Raw genomic sequence first — 21,083 nt, forward strand, 5'->3', positions numbered from 1 at the left:
TGCTGCTGTACATTGAGTTACATGTCGTGTCAGAGAAAGCTCGAGGGAAACTAAACAACAGTTTGATTTTAAATGCCATTTAATGTTACTGCTGCAGATGGATGTCTGATAATGAGAATGTCCCTTTTTCTTAAACAAAAGTCACATTGTTTAGTTTTTTTAATATCTGTGAAATGTCAAATTTGTAATCCTAGAAACCTGCAGCTATGGTCCAACTCTCAGTTCTTTTAAATCACGGCTAAAGACTTTTCTTTTCTTGTGTGATTACTGTTTGTGAAATCCAACTTTTAGGGCTAATTTCTTACACTTCACTGTACTTTTTTATTCTCCTCTTCTTATCCTGTCTTACTGTCTTCTTATTTCCAATTTAACACTTTTAATCTTATCTAAATGTCTTTTTATTTTGCATTATGTTGCTTTTATATCCTGTCTTGATGCATTTGATGTTTTATGTAAAGCACTTTGAATTGCCTTGTTGCTGAAATGTGCTATACATAAATCTGCCTTGTCTTGCATTACTTGTATGTATATGTGTTTATCTGGTTTATACATTATTTTCAACCCTAATTAGACCCTAATAAATGTACAAATGGACATGTGAAAACAACAATAATGACCATTTGCTCCTGACACAATCCAAAAAGCAAAATAGTGACCTTGTGTTGACATCTGTCCAGAGTTAAGGCCAGTAAATCCAAGAGAGGTGCCTTGAAGGTGAATGAGCAGGTGGTCCAGGATGAAGTTGTAGGTCATGATCCATCATGGAGACACTAAGAGTTACGTATAGTTAATTCCCATTAATAGACCCAATACAAATCTGTCCCTGGACCACTATTACAAGACTAAATACACTGATCAATCAAGTCCTGCACCGTCTGAGCAGCACGCACAACATAAACGTTCAGTCGCTAATGACAGTGCTTGACAGTATGAAAGGCATGTAAAAATAGTGCTTGAGGATCATCACCCGTTGCTGCTGACATGTTCCCATTACCACTAGAAGATCCTGTGCCATATTTAAGTGTTGAGCAGAGATCGACAATGCGACTTGATTGACATGTGAACAGAGTGACATTGCCAAGTTGGGAGCATCCGTTTTGCTTCATCAGCACATTTATCTTGATTTAAAGAGCCTCAACCTCCCGCTGGTGTTCATTTAGATGCCTGCCATTCACTGACTACCGGTCGGAGCTTACATTTACCTCTCTGTCATCTGTCAACAGCACACTGCATTTGACTCACTTCTACTGAGGTGTGTAAACCCTGTAAGTAAGTTACAAAAATATCCTTTTGAATTCTGAAAGAAATGTGCTTTATTTCCTTATTATTATTATTTTTTTAAATCTTGAGGTATCAATATGAGCTCTGATGCCGAGATGGCCCAGTATGGGCCGGCGGCCATCTTTCTCCGCAAGCCTGAGAAGGAGCGAGTCGAGGCTCAGAACAGGCCTTTCGACGCCAGAACAGCCTGCTTTGTGCCTGATGCCAAGGAACTGTACATCAAAGGTGTGATCCAGCAGAGAGACGGTGGCCAAGTCACTGTGAAGACTGAAGCTGGGGAGGTAAATCTGTTTACTGAGTACAATATCATTAATTCATCCAATTCACCTCAAATCAGGCATGAAGAAGTTACATTTTATCATGCCCTCACTTTTAAGTAATTTGCACGTATTTAAAGGTACATTTTTAGGAGATTTTGCAGGTTCATTTGGGTACAAATTCTAAGAAAAGTGTTTAAATGGTTTAGTTGGTAAGTGCCCTCTCATTATATTTGGGTTCAAAGGTAGCTCTTATTTTGCAAAAGTTCTTAGACTCTTGACAATTCTTTGATTAACAAAAATATACTTAGATTCAGTGTGGAGTTTTGTGTGTCAGTTATATTATATTTGGTTGTTTCAATACTTTCCTTAAAAGTCGCTGCTATGTAACTCTTAATTTGTCAGACAGTTCTTTGAAAGAGATGCTTCTAAATGCTTCACTCAACTAGAAACTGAGGACAATCTCCCAACAGTTTTGGCATTGCAGAGCCAATCTAAAGTCTTTAAGGCAGCCCTTCATATTAGGGTCACTATGGAGGCTTCCAGTAATATGTGTTCTTGACTAAATGTAAGAGCCGTAGGTTTGTTAGTGTCGGTACTTGCTGCCATTCAAGCAACAACCGTGCATTTAGAAATCCCCAGACGATCAATAGGCAGAGATCTCTGATTGTCTGGTGTTGCAAGACTAGTGTAATGTGCTTATTATAGAGTACAGATAGAGAACTTATTTTGCTAATACGCAGTTTGACACACAAAACTACACACTTAAATATTGTTATGTTTTCCGAAATGTTGTGTTTTGTGAGCGTCATCCATCAAACATAGTGTTTCAGATGTTAGAATCTACTTTTATTTTCTTTATTTTTATTTGTTTTCTACTTCTTGGACTCAATTTCCACTTATAATGACATTATGCAAATTTGAGAGCAATAAAAAGCACTACTCTACTGAAATGAAGAACAGGTGGCTTCCTTGAAGGTAGGAAAACAGAAACAATCAAAAACGCTGCAGCATGCTTTAAAACTGGTCATTAAAGGCTATGTGATTTGTTTAAACTACCACACATTATGATTTATTTTTATTGTTTCATTTTATGCTGTTTTTGTGTGCTGGCTGTCTTTTTTTATTCATTCAGCAGCAGGAACATTCTGTTTTCACCAACCCATAAAATCCTCGTCTTTTCCCTTCTCAATTTTTTCTTAGATTGTAACAGTGAAGGAAGAAGATTGCCATCCTATGAATCCCCCAAAGTATGACAAGATTGAGGACATGGCCATGATGACCCACCTCAACGAGCCTTCTGTGCTGTTTAACCTCAAAGATCGTTATGCAGCGTGGATGATATATGTAAGTATGGCGGCAAGAGCGTTTTCATCTCATTCATCTGACTGATTCTCTTATCTCTTGCTCCTCACATGAATTCTCATCTTCAGACCTACTCTGGGCTCTTCTGTGTGACTGTCAACCCCTACAAGTGGCTGCCGGTGTACGACATGAAGGTGGTGTCAGCCTACAGAGGGAAGAAGCGCATGGAGGCCCCGCCACATATTTTCTCTGTGTCTGATAATGCATATCAAAATATGCTTACAGGTTAGAAAGAGAAAAGAGTAGTCTGTTATTTGTCTTCATACATGTCATAAAATCATTGTACTTGAATATATACTCCAGTTCCCATTTGCCTACTTATTTTTGAAGTGGTAGATAAATATCACTGAAGAATGTCCGTGAAGCTTTCTCATATTTTTATGTCTCCCACAGATCGTGAGAACCAGTCAGTCCTGATCACGTGAGTCTGTTGTAGAGCTGCAATGGTTATTCCATTATCGCTTAGTCAATTGACAAGAAATGAAACTATGTTTATAATTGAACAGTCATTTCAGTAATTTTTTAAGCAAATGTTTGCTGGTTTCAACTGCTCAAATGTGATGATTTAATGCTTTTCTTCGTTGCTGATTACAGTAAATAGATAATCATTGGGTTTTGGACTGTTAGCCAAACACAAGAAGCCCTAGTCTGTTGTTTAAACTAATAATTTTGCTCATGATAATTCAGACTGCATGTTTATTAGTTGGTGTCTTCTGTTTTGTGTCCGCAGTGGGGAATCCGGTGCGGGAAAGACTGTCAACACCAAGCGTGTCATCCAGTACTTTGCGACAATCGCAGTGGCTAGTGGTGACAAGAAAGACCAATCAGCTAGCAAAATGAAGGTACTGAGAACATGACAGGAATGTAGTTCGTAATCTCTCAACAATACATAAATAAACTTCAAGCCGTGTTGATAATCGCTGACTGGGTTTTCCAGGGGACACTGGAAGATCAAATCATTTCAGCGAACCCTTTGCTGGAGGCTTTTGGGAATGCCAAGACTGTGAGGAATGACAATTCCTCACGATTTGTAAGTATGAGCCATAGCCTGTATATGAAGATGGATGTAACAAGATGTGATGTCACCCTCTGGTTTGCATTGCAGCCAGCTTGAAGCTCACAGTTGCTGCTTATGGTTGGCGCTATCTTTTCAGCTTAGAGCCAGGAGCTTCCGAATAAGGAGTGTACGGTGTTGGCTTTCATGATCTGGAAACACATCTTGCTACCTTGGACCAAACCAAGTGCTAGCTTCAGGGGAACACAAGCACTGCATATTTGGGCTGACATTAGCTACTTCAGCTAAATTGTGCTAATAGAGTAGCTGACATAATCAAGCAACATGAAATTTACTAAAATATTGAGACAATAGTCTAACCCAATTTGAGGAACTCAAGTGAGTCAACTGCCAATCACAGCTGTCAAAGCTGTCAAATCAAAGCTATAAATCTTCAAATGTTATTAACAGAGCAGTAATCTCCAAAATGATCACCAGCAGAGTTATCAGAGGGCCTGAATTGAGAGATTGAGACTGTAATAACTTGTTGAAAAAATATTTGACTTATTTGTAGAGAGAGGTTGGCACCTTTTGAATGTGAGTCAGGGATTTTTTGAAGCCAGCATCTAGTGGCCATTGGTGGAATTGCACTTACAGCTGCTTTACATTGGCTTCAGCCTCTAGTCATGGTAGTTGACGCTTGGCATGAGCTCTCAAAAGGGAACCAAAGAAAAATAGAAAGGTTCCTACAGTATTTAAAGGCACACAAAATGATTCAAGAAATGTACTCTTGTTTTCCTCCTTGTTGACATTTGGCTGATATCACAAACATTTTTACAATTCGTAGGGTAAATTCATCAGAATCCACTTTGGAACAACAGGGAAACTGGCTTCTGCAGATATTGAAACTTGTAAGTTTGTCTTTCAAAACAAATGATCTCCAACATTATGTATTACTTGCAACAGCTAATCTTTACTTGGCTTGTTACTCCATGTAGATCTGCTGGAGAAGTCAAGAGTGACGTTCCAGTTGACTGAAGAGAGGAGCTACCATATATTCTATCAGATCATGACCGGCCACAAGCCAGAGCTTATAGGTATGATGAGGACATTATGTGTACGTATCATAAAATTCTGAATTTACAATAAGATTATCGATAAATGCAGTCAGATGCAAAATAAATTCATCAACAAGAAAAGAAAAGTGAAAGAAATGTGGATGCAATTAAGGGAATAAGGAGGTACCCTTCAATATATCTAAGAGTGAGATATTTGTAAGACTATATTTAAGGAATAAAAGTAACCCCTATGTGTCTCTCTCTACAGAAATGTTGCTCATAACAACAAATCCATATGACTTCCCCATGGTGAGTCAGGGGCAGATCACTGTGGCCAGCATTGATGACAAAGAAGAGCTGATGGCAACAGACGTGAGTTATCTCTTGTCAATCCCTCTCAATTGTTCTGTCCTTTTCAATGTACTGATTTTTTATTATACTATTTTAGTATTGTAGAGTTTTAATGTCATACTTTTATTAAATGGGCATGTATGAAATAACGGTAGACCTATAAAACATTTCAAGAAGGTTGCAGAGAACTAATTCAGACCCATGGACCAATCTTTATTAACTGATTTTTAAATGTGACAGAGTGCCACTGATGTATTGGGCTTCACCCACGATGAAAAACTGTCCATCTACAAGCTGACGGGCGCTGTGTTGCATTATGGGAATATGAAGTTCAAGCAGAAGCAGCGGGAGGAGCAGGCAGAGCCCGACGGCACAGAGGGTGAGGTGCTGCACTTTTTTTATATCAGTGAAGACACGCAGGCAATATTAACAGAACATATCATTTTTCTCTCTCAGTGGCCGACAAAGTCGCTTTCCTCATGGGGCTGAACTCTGCTGACTTGCTGAAAGGCCTCTGCTACCCCAGAGTAAAAGTTGGGAATGAGTATGTCACCAAAGGCCAGACAGTCCCCCAGGTACTGTGACAGCTCCAAGACTGAGCCAGTGATAATGCATGACACAATCTATTTATATAGATGAATCTGGGTTGTAGGTGGAAGTGGATGAGCTGCTATTACTGCGCTGGCATCACTTGTAAACCTGCATATAACTGTAATGTATATAAAAGGATCTCACTCTTTGTTAAGAAATCTGTCCATGCGATCCCATAAAAGTAGTTATGTATTGGAAATATAGCCATCATATATCATTAAAATGAAGGTTATCTATAAAACGTCCTTATAACAGCTAGACATCTTTGCTAGACTGTTTTCAGCTGCTCCAGCAATACATTTCAAATCTGGAAAAAAATAACTCAAATCAGTAAATTCTCAAGTTTCAATTCTATCCTGAGCTGCATGTCAACCATGCACAACCAAAGACTGAGCAATTATACAGCTACATACAGGTGGTTAGTTACCATTCCACCTATCTCTTGCTAGCTTGATACTACCATTGGATGAAAGCCAGAATGAAATTTCACTTTTACATCATCATGTGTTTCCGAAATACATTATTACCGATTACAATACAAAAAAATCCTGGAGTTTGATGACTGAAATCATGAATCAAGTATGAATCCAGGTCAGACTGAAGCGCTACATTTATGTTATTTTTTCCTCAAGCCATTGTCATGACCAATTTCAGACTCGTGTTTGACTGATTAACTTCCACATTCACACAGACTTCCTTCACCTGTCAATCATGGTTAACCTAAACATCTCTGCTTTCACTGTCTGTGCAAATGTGTTCATTTCCTCTCTGCTATTGCAGTAATGGTGGAGGTGTTTAATTTGCTTGGTGATCGGTGGTGATCCACCTTGTGTATTGTTTTCTTGTAGATAAATCCAGCAACTGACTTTTGTGTGGCATTGTTGTATTTACGGTATATTTACTAGCAAAGGAAATTGTGAGCAGTAATGCACATGTGAAACTAATGCTTGTGTTAGACGACACTGAGTCTCCAGTTTTACAGAAAATTGTGTTGAATCCAATGTGTTAATAATATGTACCTTGTTTTAGAATTTTTATTGTCTTGTCCCCAGGTCACTAATTCAGTTAGCGCTCTGGCCAAGTCTGTCTATGAGAAGATGTTCTTGTGGATGGTTGTAAGAATCAACGAGATGCTGGACACAAAGCAGCCCAGGCAGTTCTTCATTGGAGTGCTGGACATTGCTGGATTTGAAATATTTGATGTGAGTTTGGACTCATTCATCACTTTTGGTCTTCCATTAGTCAAATAAGTGTTTCATGTTATAAGATAACAGTCATTTCTTGTCACAGTTCAACAGCATGGAGCAAATCTGCATTAATTTCACCAATGAGAAGCTGCAACAGTTTTTCAACCACCACATGTTTGTGTTGGAGCAAGAAGAATACAAAAAGGAAGGGATTGACTGGGAGTTCATTGATTTTGGTATGGACCTGGCAGCTTGCATTGAGCTCATTGAAAAGGTAGGATAAGTCTACTGCACACAGAGTGAATATTTCACCTCATTTTAGGCATCATCATATCTCATATGTTTTCTTATATAACATTCAACAGCCAATGGGCATCTTCTCCATCCTTGAAGAGGAGTGTATGTTCCCCAAGGCCTCAGACACTTCTTTTAAGAACAAACTCTACGATCAGCATCTTGGAAAAAATCATGCTTTCCAAAAGCCAAAGGTTGTCAAAGGCAAGCCTGAGGCTCACTTCACCTTGCTGCACTACGCCGGCACAGTGGACTACAACATCACTGGTTGGCTGGACAAGAACAAAGACCCGCTGAATGAGTCTGTGGTGCAGCTTTACCAGAAGTCACCGATGAAACTGTTGGCTTTATTGTATGCCTCGTTTTCTGGTGGTGATGGTATGACCTTCATAAAGCACTGAAATGATAAATACCAAGACAGAACTGTTTCAGATGAATGTATGCCCTCAAAATACAAATTTGGCCTCTCAACTTGTTTTTGATGTTGTTTAGAATCGGGTGGTGATGCTGGCAAAGGGGCAAAGAAAGGGGCAAAGAAGAAGGGCGGCTCCTTTCAGACAGTGTCTGCAGTTTTCAGGGTACAGAAGTGATGATAATCTATGTAGAGATTACTTTCTTGGTAATGGTAATGATTGATTAGATTGTGAAACTCTAAGGATCTGGATTATTGCATCTCTGCCCTGGAGGGCCAATTCAGGGCAAGAAGCACAAGTAGTTTTTCATTGTAATAAATTATTTCTAATTTTACTATCTGTGTTTGATGTCCTCAAAAGAAGGTGTAATGACAATTGTTCTTTTGTAGGAAAATCTTGGAAAACTAATGACCAACTTGAGGAGCACACATCCTCACTTTGTGCGTTGCCTGATTCCAAATGAGGTTAAAACACCAGGTACGGATTTGCAAATACTTAAGCACCAAATACCTCAACTGAAAAAACACTAAATCATGATCTTGAAATATACTCCTAGTCTCAGTTACCAATTATTTTCTTTCCACTTCTCTGCAGGAATCATGGACAATCACTTGGTCATCCACCAGCTTCGCTGTAATGGTGTGCTGGAAGGAATCAGGATCTGCACGAAAGGATTCCCCAGCAGGATTATTTACGCTGACTTCAAGCAGAGGTCATTGATTCCTACTTTAATACACTCTATGAAGACAATTAAACTAAATTATTCCTTGATGACAGTTAATAATAATCTTTTTTTAATCCAAATGTGAGCAGATACAGAATCCTAAATGCGAGTGCCATCCCAGAGGGACAGTTCATAGATGGAAAGAAAGCCTCTGAGAAGCTTCTTGGTTCGATTGACCTCGATCACACACAGTACCGATTTGGGACTACTAAGGTATGTGTCCGAATGGCCGAGTACATTTAAAAAAAAATCTTTTAAAACCACTGAGAATAGAGCATTTACAACCAACTTACTTGATTCATTGTAATGGACTACATTCAGCACAACTGTACTGTGTTGTTGTAGGTCTTCTTCAAAGCCGGCTTACTCGGTACTCTGGAGGAGCTGCGAGATGAAAAACTAGCTTCTCTTGTGATGCAGACTCAAGCCGTGTGTCGTGGTTATCTCATGAGAAAAGAATTCTCCAATTTAACTATACAAAAGTAAGTTCAGCACCAATGTCTTCACAGAAAGTACAACAACACTGCACAGAATAAAAACAGTTTCCTGTATTTCGTACAGAGATTGTGTCTGGATCCTGCAATACAACTTGCGTTCATTCATGAATGTCAAACACTGGCCATGGATGAAGCTCTTCTTCAAAATCAAGCCACTTCTCAAGAGCGCTGAAACCGAAAAGGAGATGGCAACAATGAAAGATGACTTTGTGAAATGTAAGGAGGATCTGTCAAAGTCAGATACCAAGAGAAAGGAACTCGAGGAGAAAATGGTTTCTCTGCTGCAGGAGAAAAATGACCTCCTCCTGCAAGTACAAGCTGTGAGTATCATCATATCTGAAAGCCGCTAATCTCACATGAAATACTGTCCAAATAATCACGCATAAGTGTCATCTCTTTATTCTTCTCAGGACTCAGAAAATATGTGTGATGCAGAGGAAAGATGTGAGGGCTTGATCAAAAGCAAAATCCAGCTTGAGGCCAAACTCAAAGAGGTGACCGAAAGACTTGAAGATGAGGAGGAAATGAACGCTGAGTTGACCACCAAGAAGCGGAAGCTCGAAGATGAATGTTCTGAGCTTAAGAAAGACATAGATGACCTGGAGATGATCTTAGCTAAAGTTGAGAAGGAGAAACATGCCACCGAAAATAAAGTATGTTGTGCTTACATCATCGACATCTCAACAACTACTTCACATTTTAATTAAATCTGGCAGAAAATAGGGCCCAAGGCCTCAAAGGAAAAGATTACTTTTTGATGCAAAAAGCGCCACCATGTTTCCATTTACACAGCAATTTGCAGTCATAACTCTACTGACCTATCTCAGTATAGTTCATTCCCATTTCAGCCCTATTTTCAACCATTTTCGTTTAGCTTTTTTTGTTTTACTAGTAATTTAATACAATATTTGGACAATTATGAAAGATGTTTTCTACTTTTCTATAGTTGGTTGCAAAATTGTTGCAGGTGTGGCCTATTTTATAAAACTGCTCTTAAAGGCATTGCACATTCAACTGGACTCAATGCAGGTTTAGGTGAAAGTTTTGCACATTTCATCCTTATTTCCTAAACATGATCAACAGAATGATGGTTCTCACAGTGTCCTTTTTGTGATGCAGATCAGGATTTAAATACAGATTTAAACTTCTGATAAAAAATCAGTTATTTAAATAACAAAGTTGAAGTTTGTGTCTGCTAGTTTTACTGTTGTATTTCTTTATAACGGTGCGTGTGCATGCTTTCTGTTACAGGTTAAAAATCTTATGGAGGAGCAGTCTGTCCAGGATGAAAACATTGCCAAAGTGACTAAAGAAAAGAAAGCCCTCCAAGAGGCCCATCAACAGTCACTGGATGATTTACAAGTTGAGGAAGACAAAGTCAACTCTCTGACAAAAGCAAAGGCAAAGCTTGAACAGCAAGTGGATGATGTGAGTCAAGTCTGTAGGCAGTGATACATGCGAACAGTGATGATACTAAACAGCTCAATTCAATTTATGCAACTTGCTTTCAAGCTCGAAGGTTCACTGGAGCAAGAGAAGAAGATCCGCATGGACCTTGAAAGAGCCAAAAGAAAGCTTGAGGGTGATCTCAAACTTGATCAAGAATCCATAATGGATCTGGAAAATGACAAACAACTATCTGAGGAGAAAATTAAGAAGTAAGTCAATACATTGATTGTATATGTACGAGGGAATTAAGTCTTGGATTTTAAATTGATGACATTTATCTTCTCATTCTCACAGAAAAGAATTTGAAAACAATCAGCTGCTCAGCAAGATTGCAGATGAGCAAACAATTAACAACCAGCTGCAAAAGAAGCTGAAAGAGCTCAATGTAATGAAACTTACATTTAATACATTAATCACACTGATAACAACCAATTCTCCCCTCGTGACAGTTGATCATTTTCTGTTTTAAGGCTCGGATTGAAGAACTAGAAGAAGAAGTTGAGGCTGAACGAGCGATCCGTGCAAAGATAGAAAAGCAGAGGTCTGACCTCACCAGGGAGATCGAGGAGATCAGCGAGAGGCTGGAGGAGGCCGGAGGCGCCACCGCCACTCAGATCGAGATGAACAAGAAGCGGGAGGCCGAGTTCCACAAACTGCGACGCGACTTGGAGGAGTCCACCCTGCACCACGAGGCCACGACTGCCGCACTGCGCAAAAAGCAGGCGGACAGCATGGCTGAGCTGGGAGAACAGATCGACAACCTCCAAAGAATCAAGCAGAAACTTGAGAAGGAAAAGAACGAAATGAAGATGGAAATTGATGATTTGGCCAGCAATATGGAAGCAGTTGCAAAGGCTAAGGTGAGAAATGTATTTGATTATAAGCAAATCCAGAACTCACTTAAATGGTTAGATGTCTAATTTGCATTACTTTGTCTTCACAGGTCAATTTAGAGAAGATGAGTCGCTCACTTGAGGATCAACTTATGGAGTTGAAGACCAAGAACGATGAAAGCATGCGGCATATGTCAGATCTCACCAATCAGAGGGCCCGTTTTCAAACTGAGAATGGTAATTTTGTTCCTCCTTTTATTACAATTTGTGAAGTCACAGCCTTTAAGTAAAAAATGTTTTCCTGTTTTGCTTTTCGTAGGCGAACTTTCCCGTCAAATGGAAGAGAGAGAGAGTCTAATTTCCCAGCTGACCAGAGGAAAGCAGGGATCTACGACACAAATCGATGAGCTGAAAAGACAAGTGGAGGAGGAGACCAAGGTAATCAAAGGTCACATTTGCAAACACTGACAGCTTTTCTGGTTTACTGTGATGATGAAGTTCATTATCATTATATTCCTGTGTAGGCTAAGAATGCCCTGGCTCACAGTTTGCAGTCAGCTCGTCACGACTGCGATCTCCTTCGTGAGCAGTTCGAGGAGGAGCAGGAGGCCAAAGCTGAGCTGCAGCGCAACTTGTCCAAAGCCAACAGTGAGGTGGCTCTCTGGAGGAACAAATATGAGACTGATGCCATCCAGCGTACAGAAGAGCTTGAAGAAGCAAAGTAAGTAAATACATACCAGATTAGACCAATAGATCAGGCTAACGCTGGATTTGCACAATATATTTATTAAAGGACCCTTTCACCGATTTTAAACTTTATCTTAGCTATCCAAATTTGGGATTTAGTGTGAAAAATGCCTGCAGTAGTTGCCAATGTTTTCCATGAATGAATATTTCAAGAGTTTTTTCCCCTCTTTTCTTTTCCCTTGTAATTTAAATGGCATTCTGAAAACATCAATATAGATTTAACTATTCATTTTTACATTTGTGTTCAAAATCTTCTGGGTTTTTTTTAATCTTTGTGTCGTCCTCCCGGGTCAAATTGATCCTCTGTTTTGACTGTTCCTTCTTTCCTCCCTTCCTTCCTCTCTCCCTCCTTCTCTCTTTCTTTCCTTCCTCTCTCTTTCCTCCCTTCCTTCTTTCCTTCCTCCATCCCCCTTTCTTCCTTCATTCTGTCCTTCCTTCCTCCCGCCTTCTTTCCTTCCCTCCTTCCTTCTTTCCTCTCCTTCCTTCCTCCCTTCCTTCTTTCCTCCCTCCCTCCTTCTCTCTTTCTTTCCTCCCACCTACCTTCTTTCCTTCCTTCCTCCCTTCCTCTTTTCCTTTCTCCTTCCCTCCCTCTTCCCTTCTTTCCTCCCTCCCTCCTACCTTCCTTCCTTCCTTATTTCCTCCATCCTTCCTTCCTTCCTTTCCTGCCTCTCTTCCTTCTTTCCTTTCCTCCCTTCGTTCCTCTCTCCCTCCTTTCCTTCCTTCTTCCTTCCTCCCTTCCTTCCTTCCTCCCTTCCTTCCTTGACTTGAGGACAACAGGAGGGTTAAATGGCGCTCTGAAAACATCAATATAGATTTAACTATTCATTCTTACAGTGATTCTGACAACATTTTCATCCTCTAAACAGTTGCAAATTGGCAAAACTTGCATAGCATTTGGTTCACTGTTGACAGGAAAAAGCTCGCCCAGCGTCTCCAAGAGGCTGAAGAACAAATCGAAGCGGTAAATTCAAAGTGCGCCTCACTGGAGAAAATTAAACAGAGACTTCAAAATGAGATGGAGGATCTCATGGTTGATGTAGAAAGGTCCAACAGTCTAGCAGCTACGCTTGACAAGAAACAGAGAAACTTTGACAAGGTATTGTTGGTTTTAAGTCCATCTCATCGCTTTATGGCATATCAATAATTATTAGTAACTTATGTTTGAATGAATTCAGATCGTAGCTGAATGGAAACAGAAGTTTGAGGAGTCTCAGGCAGAGCTTGACGGCGCTCAGAAAGAATCTCGATCGCTGAACACTGAGCTTTTCAAACTGAAGAACTCCTATGAGGAAGCCCTGGATCACCTGGAGACGATGAAAAGGGAAAATAAAAACCTGCAACGTAAGTGGAAGCACATTATTTATGAGAAACAGCCTTTTAAAATAGATTATTTCAATACCTCTCTATAATTCATTCTTCCTTTGGAAACACAGAGGAGATCTCTGACCTGACAGAGCAGATCGGGGAGACCGGGAAGTCGATGCATGAACTGGAGAAATTCAAGAAGCAGGTGGAGACGGAGAAATATGACATGCAAAGTGCGCTGGAAGAAGCTGAGGTATAGCTGGTAGCAGAGGTCTTCATTTAAATGCAGAAAAAGGACAAAAACTATAGATGTATGGTGAGGGGAATCACTGATGTTTAATGTTTTTTAAGGCCTCCCTGGAACAAGACGAGTCCAAGGTGCTGCGTGTGCAAATGGAGCTGAACCAGATGAAGGCTGAAGTGGACCGAAAGGTGGCGGAGAAAGACGAGGAGATGGACCAGATGAAGAGGAACAACCAGAGATTGATGGAGTCCATGCAGACCACTCTGGACGCTGAGGTCCGGAGCAGGAACGACGCCCTAAGAATCAAGAAAAAGATGGAGGGAGACCTCAACGAGATGGAGATTCAGCTGAGCCACGCTAACAGGCAGGCGGCCGAGGCTCAGAAACAACTGAGGAACATTCAGGGGCAATTCAAGGTACAACTTTTACCATTGATGTCCACATTTCCTACCATTAACAGAGTGTAATGCCTTATTGTTCTTATTGTCATCAAATCTCATGTGCAGAGCCAAACTGACAATTAATTGGTCTACTTACAAGTATTGTGTGTGTATCCAAAGCCTGATATATCTTATTCCTCCCGCCTTAGACCTCCATTATTGCCCAAAAAACTATTAAAAACACATCAGTGAGCCACACAGCTGCACTGGGTGACATGTTCCCTCATTATAAAGAGTTTGGGGATGATAGTTTGTTTAGAAACGGCTCCAAAGACTAATGACAGCGATTACATTTTCAGACTCTGGAGAGTAGTTTGGTTTAAGGCAAACCTCTATCGTTGGTTTGGCTCTGCACATATAATTTGTTAAGAAAATTGCGGGCCTTATCCATTTAACATATTCTTTCTCTTACAAATGAAACTTTGAATTCAACAACAAGCAATATATTGTAACATTGTTCAGCTCAATACACTCAAAGGTTTTGTTGCTAAATCCTTCCTTGGTCTGCCCGGTAACAGAAGCTTATAGTGACTTTTGATCAATAATTCAAATTGCTGACTTTAAGACTAATCTCTATTGATGCTGGTGTTTTAGTATTTACCATTATCATAATTTCCACTTGAACTACTGTAAGTATAAAAAGTAAGAGTAAAACTTCTAACTTTAGGTCCCACTAGCTTTCTCTAGAAGCTGCAAGTCAAACCTCACATCTAAATTTAAAAGTGTTGAACATTAAAAAACTAAATACTTGTTATTTCACTGTTCTTGTAGCTTCACGATTGGGCGATTTATAAATGTTCCTCTTAAACATTTGTGTCGTCCTCCCGGGTCAAATTGACCCTGTCTGTTTTGACTGTTCTTTCTTTCCTCCCTTCCTTCCTTCCGTCTGTCCTTCCTCCCTCCCTACTTCTCTCCTTCTTTCCTTCCTCCATCCCCCTTTCTTCCTTCCTTCTGTCCTCCCCATTACCTTCCTTCTTTCCTCTGTCCTTCTTTCCTTCCTTCCTCCCTTCCTCTTTTCCTTTCTCCCTCCCTCTCTCCTTCCTTCTTTCCTCCCTGCCTTCCTTCCCTCCTTTCCTTCCTTCTTCTTCCCTTGCATCCTTCCTCCCTCCCTCCCTTTCTTCCTTTCCTTCCTTCTTCCCGCCTTCCTTCCTCCCTCATTTCCTTCCTTCCTCCCTCCCTCCCTTCCTTCCTTCTTTCCTTCCTTCTTCCTCCCTTCCTTCCTTGACTCGAGGACAACAGGGGGGTTAATGAACTCTAAATCTAATAGCAGTCTGTACAGTACATTTTGATACTTCCTGTGTACAAGCTTTGGCCTGAAGGTGGTGCTAAAGAAAAGATGAAGAGGAGTTCGTAAATATCTACATCAAATATCATGGAAATCCACTTTATCGTACTTTTCGTGGTCTAAAATTAGTATCACTGGTCACCACAATAACAACGATTAATAGGTCTATGTGAATACCTTAACTATGTAGACCACATTTCATTCCAATCTGGCCTCTAGTTGGTGAGATATGTTGCTCTCGACCAAGGTGTAGGAAAAAAACAGGACAGCCATTTCAGTTTGTTCCTTCTTTCTTCCCTTACTTCCTTCCGTCTGTCCTTCCTTCCTGCCTCCTTCTCTCTTTCTTTCCTCCCTTTTTTATTTCCTTCCTCTTTCTTTCCTCCCTTCCTTCCTCCCTCCTTCTTTCCTTCCCTCCTTCCATTCTTTCCTCCCTTCCTCCTTTCCTTCTTCTCTCTTTCCTCCCTTCCTTCCTTCCTTCCTTCTGTCCTTCCTTCCTCCCTCTCTCTTTCCTTCCTCTCTCCTTCCTCCCTTCCTTCCTCCATCCCCCTTTCTTCCTTCATTCTGTCTTTCCTTCCTCCCTCCTTCTACCATTCCCTTATTCCTTTCTTTCCTCCCTCCTTCCCTCTTTCTTTCCTCCCCCTACCTTCCTCCCTTCCTTCTTTCATCTGTCTTTCTTTCCTTCCTCGTTTCCTTTATCCCTCCCTCCTTCATTCTCTCTTTCTTTCCTTCTTTCCTCCCCCCTACCTTCCTTCCTTCTTCCTCCCTTCCTTCCTCCCTCCTTTCCTTCCTTCTTCCTCCCTTCCTTCCTACTTTCCTCCCTTCCTTCCTTGACACAAGAACAACAGGAGGATTAACACATTTACATTTTCAGGATGCCCAAATCCACCTGGATGACTCCGTCAGAGGGCAGGAGGATATGAAGGAGCAGGTGACCATGATGGAGCGCAGAACCGGCTTGATGCTGGCCGAGATCGAGGAGCTTCGAGCAGTTGCGGAGCAGGCAGAGCGGAGCCGCAAAATCGCTGAACAGGAACTAGTAGAAACCAGCGAGCGTGCAGGACTTCTTCATTCACAGGTATAGGCTGTTTAGCAGTATCACCTTATTAAACAAACCCTTTTTTGAATTGTGATATTTAAATACATATGTCATCTGCTTGGTCTTTGGCAGAACACCAGTCTTATGAACACCAAAAAGAAGCTTGACACAGACATAACTCAGCTTCACACTGAAATAGAAGAAGCGGTTCAAGAGGCCAGAAACGCTGAGGAGAGGGCCAAGAAAGCCATTACTGATGTAAGAAACTCCTACACAGCTGTTATTTTGACTTGACTTCATGAAATAAATACAAAATATCAGCTCTCCTGTTGTGGCTCCTGCAGGCTGCCATGATGGCTGAAGAGCTGAGGAAGGAGCAGGACACCAGCGCTCACCTGGAGAGGATGAAGAAGAACCTGGAGATCGCAGTGAAAGATCTGCAGCACCGCTTAGATGAGGCTGAAAACGTGGCGATGAAGGGCGGAAAGAAACAGCTTCAGAAACTGGAGACTAGGGTACGAATATCACAACGACCAGATATGCACATTAACCTTTGTGTCGGCCTCCTGGGTCAAATTGACCCCGTCTGTTTTGACTGTTCGTCCTTTCCTTCCTTCTTCCTCCCTTCCTCCCTTCCTTCCTTCTTCCTCCCTTCCTTCCGCCCTCTTTTCCTTCCTTCTTCTTTCCTTCCTCCCTCCTTTCCTGCCTTCTTCTTCCCTTCCTCCTCCCTCCCTCCTTTCCTTCCTTCCTCCCTCCTTTCCTTCCTTCCTCCCTCCTTTTCGTCCTTATTCCTCCCTTCCTTCCTCCTTTCCTTCCTTCTTCCTCCCTTCCTCCCTCCTTTCCTTCCTTCTTCTTCCCTTCCGTCCTTCTTCCTCCCTTCCTTCCTCCTTTCCTTCCTTCTTCCTCCCTTCCTCCCTCCTTTCCTTCCTTCTTCCTCTCTTCCTTCCTTCTTTCTCCCTTCCTTCCTCCTTTCCTTCCTTCTTCTTCCTTTCCTCCCTCTGTTCTTTCCTTCTTCCTCCCTTCCTTCCTTCTTTCTCCCTTCCTTCCTCCTTTCCTTCCTTCTTCCTCCCTTCCTTCTTTCTCCCTTCATTCCTCCTTTCCTTCTTTCTTCTTCCCTTCCTCCCTCCTTTCTTTCCTTCTTCCTCCCTTCCTTCCTTCTTCCTCCCTTCCTTCCTTCTTTCTCCCTTCCTTCCTCCTTTCCTTCCTTCTTCTTCCCTTCCTCCCTCCTTTCCTTCCTTCTTCCTCCCATCCGTCCTTCTTCCTCCCTTCCTTCCTCCTTTCCTTCCTTTTTCCTCCCTCCCTTCCTTCTTTCTCCCTTCCTTCCTCCTTTTCTACCTTCTTTCTCCCTTTCTTCCTCCTTTCCTTCCTTCTTCCTCCCTTCCTTCCTTGACTCGAGGAGGGTTAAGTGATTCCATATCAAATGCACAACTTGTATAACGAGCATCTACTATAATTAAATCACAGCACACAATTTTCTACATAACACTTTGTCTTATAGCAATTTACAGTTTTATTTTGTTCATTTTGTGTTACTGCATGTTCATGTTTTATGTTGATTTGAATTTGCTTGTTTTTGTTAGTTTACTTGGTGAATATATGATAAATATGTTAATTTATGACCAAAACAGGTTTAGTCAATTATTCAATAAGACGATCAACGGAAGTTAAAGTAGATTTGTTTTTTACTTAATTGTTTAACAAAGGACCCAATAAAGTCCAGAGTATTATAATCAGGCCTGATGAATGAAAACTAGTGGTGTAGAAGTATTCAGATCTTTTACTTGAGCAAAAATACAAAAGCAATATCAGCAAAATGTACATAAAGTATTAAAGTAAAGTTCTCATTATGCAGACTGGCTTCTTTTAGAGTTCAGAGAGAGATTATTACAGTCTAAGTGATGTGTAAGAGTATTTTAATGTTGTAGCTCATCAGTGTGGAGCCAAGTTTAGATACTTTTGGTAGATTAATAGTAATAGTACCATATGTTTTTTTTATTATAGTAATAATACAGAGCAGGTTATATAGTCGCAGAAGCCAGTATTTCAACTTAGCATGTTTACTTCGTCTCTGACAAAATATCATGGTCATTATATATCCTATATTACATATTTGTCCTTTAAAATCTTTTAAAAAAACACAATTATAACTAATAAAAAAGTGGGAAAATAATATAGAAAAGTAAAAAGTACGATATTTCCCTCTGATATATAGTAAAATGAAAATACTCAGAACTATTTAAGTAAGTATTTACATCCAACCACTGAATTAATTTGCTCTTTTAGGTGCGTGAGCTGGAAAGCGAACTTGAAGCGGAGCAGAAACGCGGCTCGGAGGCCATCAAAGGAGTCCGTAAATATGAGAGAAAAGTCAAAGAGTTAACCTATCAGGTAAATCTACTTTGTTTCATGCACTAAGAGAATTACAGAGTGCATTATTTGGAGGCCCCCACTTCCCTCTGAGAGAGCTTTGTTTTTACTCTTTTCAGTCTGAGGAAGATAAGAAGAACATCCTCCGTCTGCAGGATTTAGTGGACAAGCTCCAGATCAAAATGAAGGCCTACAAACGAAACGCTGAAGAAGCCGTGAGTCACACACACACACACACACACACACGTCAGCAGAAATCTACTCAGTGATTCAGCAACGTGTCTCTCACATCATCTCATACATTCAAACATTATTCATCCCCAGGAGGAGCAGTCCAACGTGCAAATGGCCAGATTCAGAAAGGCTCAGCATGAGCTGGAAGAGGCTGAAGAGAGAGCTGATGTGGCCGAATCGCAGGCCAACAAGATGAGAGCCAAGAGCCGTGAAATCGGCACCAAGGTACTGAGTGTCCTCATTTTTTTATAAAGACTGTTAATACTTTGCTGCTCCATTAAAAAGAGGATATCTAAATGATTCTACATGTTAGTATATAACCTTTTTATTTATGGTAAACACAAACTGACCTCACGAAAACACATCAACAGTTAAACACACCGTCCATATTTTCATTTTTATCATATTTCTTTAAGTCTTTATTTTAATCATTTATGCATTTATATTATTTATTTATTTATTTTAGTTTATATTTTGCTAGATTTTAACACAACTGAATCTCAGACCATTTCTATCAGTGGTTGAATTACATTTCGAGTAATGTAGGTGCCGAGTCTTAACGAGGAAGAAGAATATGTCTTAAAAAAGAAGATGATTTCTCTGGTTTCGCTGTTTTTTCTCATCCTGAGTCCGACAGTGTTATAAGAGTTCTTTGCATAATTAGTGGAGGACTCTTTTTAATACTCATGTTAGAAATGATGCCTCTTTGTAAAATTACGTATAAATATGCAGTGATTTTTGTTTGCATGTGTTTGCTTTCCAGACACAGGAAGGACAGGGGAGTAGCTGAACAAGACACTTCCTGCTGTTTGAACACCAGCTGATATAAAATATGTGACATCAAATACTATATAAAGTATCAGTTTCTATTTAATATTATAACATGCTGAATTAGTTGGTCTGCAATCAGGTGCTGGCCGGTCACAGGAACATCTGAGGTGAAGATTAAAATGAACCACCACACACTGAAATGACTTTATTGTGACTTCATTAGGAGCAAACAACACCTTTTGCTTGTAGCTTCTGCAGGTTTGCTCTTAATATTGTATCAGTGAAGTCTTTTAAATGTGAGATGATTCATTTCTAATCATCTCTAAATATTCAAATTACAATAAATCTCCTTTAAGATGAGTCATTTTAAAAGGAGTGTGCTTAAAACGTACAATTTTGAATCATTCTCCACTTCTATTTGTTGTATGAAAGTAATATATTATCCATTTCATGTATCCATTATATAAAGCAGAGCTAGTTTACTCATTGGGCCGCGGAGCCTCGGGGGCCCTAAAAGCCTTTATGTTCACTGTGGCACATTTGGTTGTGGTAAAGTGATTATTGGGGCTTAGTTTGAGAATATGAAAGAAAAATATAAACTGACACGATACAGTGGTGATGGATCTGACTTTATTTCATGATCTTGAGGCTCCCAGTTTCAAAAAATCTAGCTTTAAAATCTTCATTATTTAAATTTAGAGCTGCAACGATTACTAAAATAATTGTCGTTTAACAGAAAACAATCAATCAGCAACTACTAGGCCATTTTTAAGAAAGTGGTTTCTTTAAGTCTCATTTATAGTAAACTTAATATCTTTGGGTTTTGGACTGTTGGTCGGGACAAAATGAGACATTTGAGAACGTCATCTTTGGCTTGGGAAAACCATTTTTAACCATTTTATAGATCAAATGAATTAATTAATCACGATAATAATTGACAGATAAATCCATAATGCAGCTTTATATAAACTTCATACTGCAATCATATGTTATGTATTCCTGATTTTAAGTGATTCATTAGTTTCCAACAGCTCCTTTATGCTGATTAATCTGGATAATTAGTATCTTCTGTATATCATTAACAGAGCATTTGGTCATTCTGGTTAAACTTTACTTTTACAGTTTCTTCTGTTGTTAAATTCAAATGCATTTATTCCCCTAGTTCATGTCAAAATTGTCACATTTCTGTAGTTTCTTCCACTGTCATGGTTTCTTTTATTGTTTATGACAACAGTAATAAATATTTAAAGTTCGAGTCGTCCTATTTTCTTGCTCTCTTTTGTCAGCTGCTAACGATCTGTGCATCCGGGAAGAAGAGTCAAAACCCCCTGAAGCAAATGTGTGATTCCTCCGCTCCATA

General features: G+C 40.1%; 1 protein-coding gene across 1 annotated transcript; it reads left to right on the top strand.

Moving 5' to 3' along the window:
* Positions 1-1,358: 1,358 nt before the first annotated feature.
* LOC133999265 (myosin heavy chain, fast skeletal muscle-like) lies at positions 1,359-20,495 on the top strand. Its single transcript, XM_062438452.1, has 39 exons — positions 1,359-1,562; positions 2,742-2,885; positions 2,972-3,128; positions 3,297-3,324; positions 3,634-3,745; positions 3,841-3,933; positions 4,745-4,808; positions 4,896-4,994; positions 5,224-5,327; positions 5,547-5,685; positions 5,763-5,881; positions 6,950-7,099; positions 7,188-7,358; positions 7,450-7,756; positions 7,871-7,956; positions 8,181-8,268; positions 8,386-8,503; positions 8,605-8,728; positions 8,861-8,997; positions 9,077-9,332; positions 9,423-9,665; positions 10,264-10,440; positions 10,525-10,670; positions 10,756-10,846; positions 10,932-11,321; positions 11,405-11,531; positions 11,614-11,732; positions 11,819-12,015; positions 12,954-13,137; positions 13,217-13,382; positions 13,475-13,599; positions 13,698-14,006; positions 16,187-16,390; positions 16,484-16,609; positions 16,696-16,866; positions 18,635-18,739; positions 18,838-18,933; positions 19,043-19,177; positions 20,460-20,495. The coding sequence occupies exons 1-39, from the start codon at positions 1,359-1,361 to the stop codon at positions 20,493-20,495; spliced, it is 5,847 nt and encodes a 1,948-aa protein (XP_062294436.1).
* Positions 20,496-21,083: the final 588 nt, after the last annotated feature.

This window comes from Scomber scombrus, chromosome 18 (genome assembly GCF_963691925.1).
Source record: "Scomber scombrus chromosome 18, fScoSco1.1, whole genome shotgun sequence".
NCBI lineage: Eukaryota > Metazoa > Chordata > Actinopteri > Scombriformes > Scombridae > Scomber > Scomber scombrus.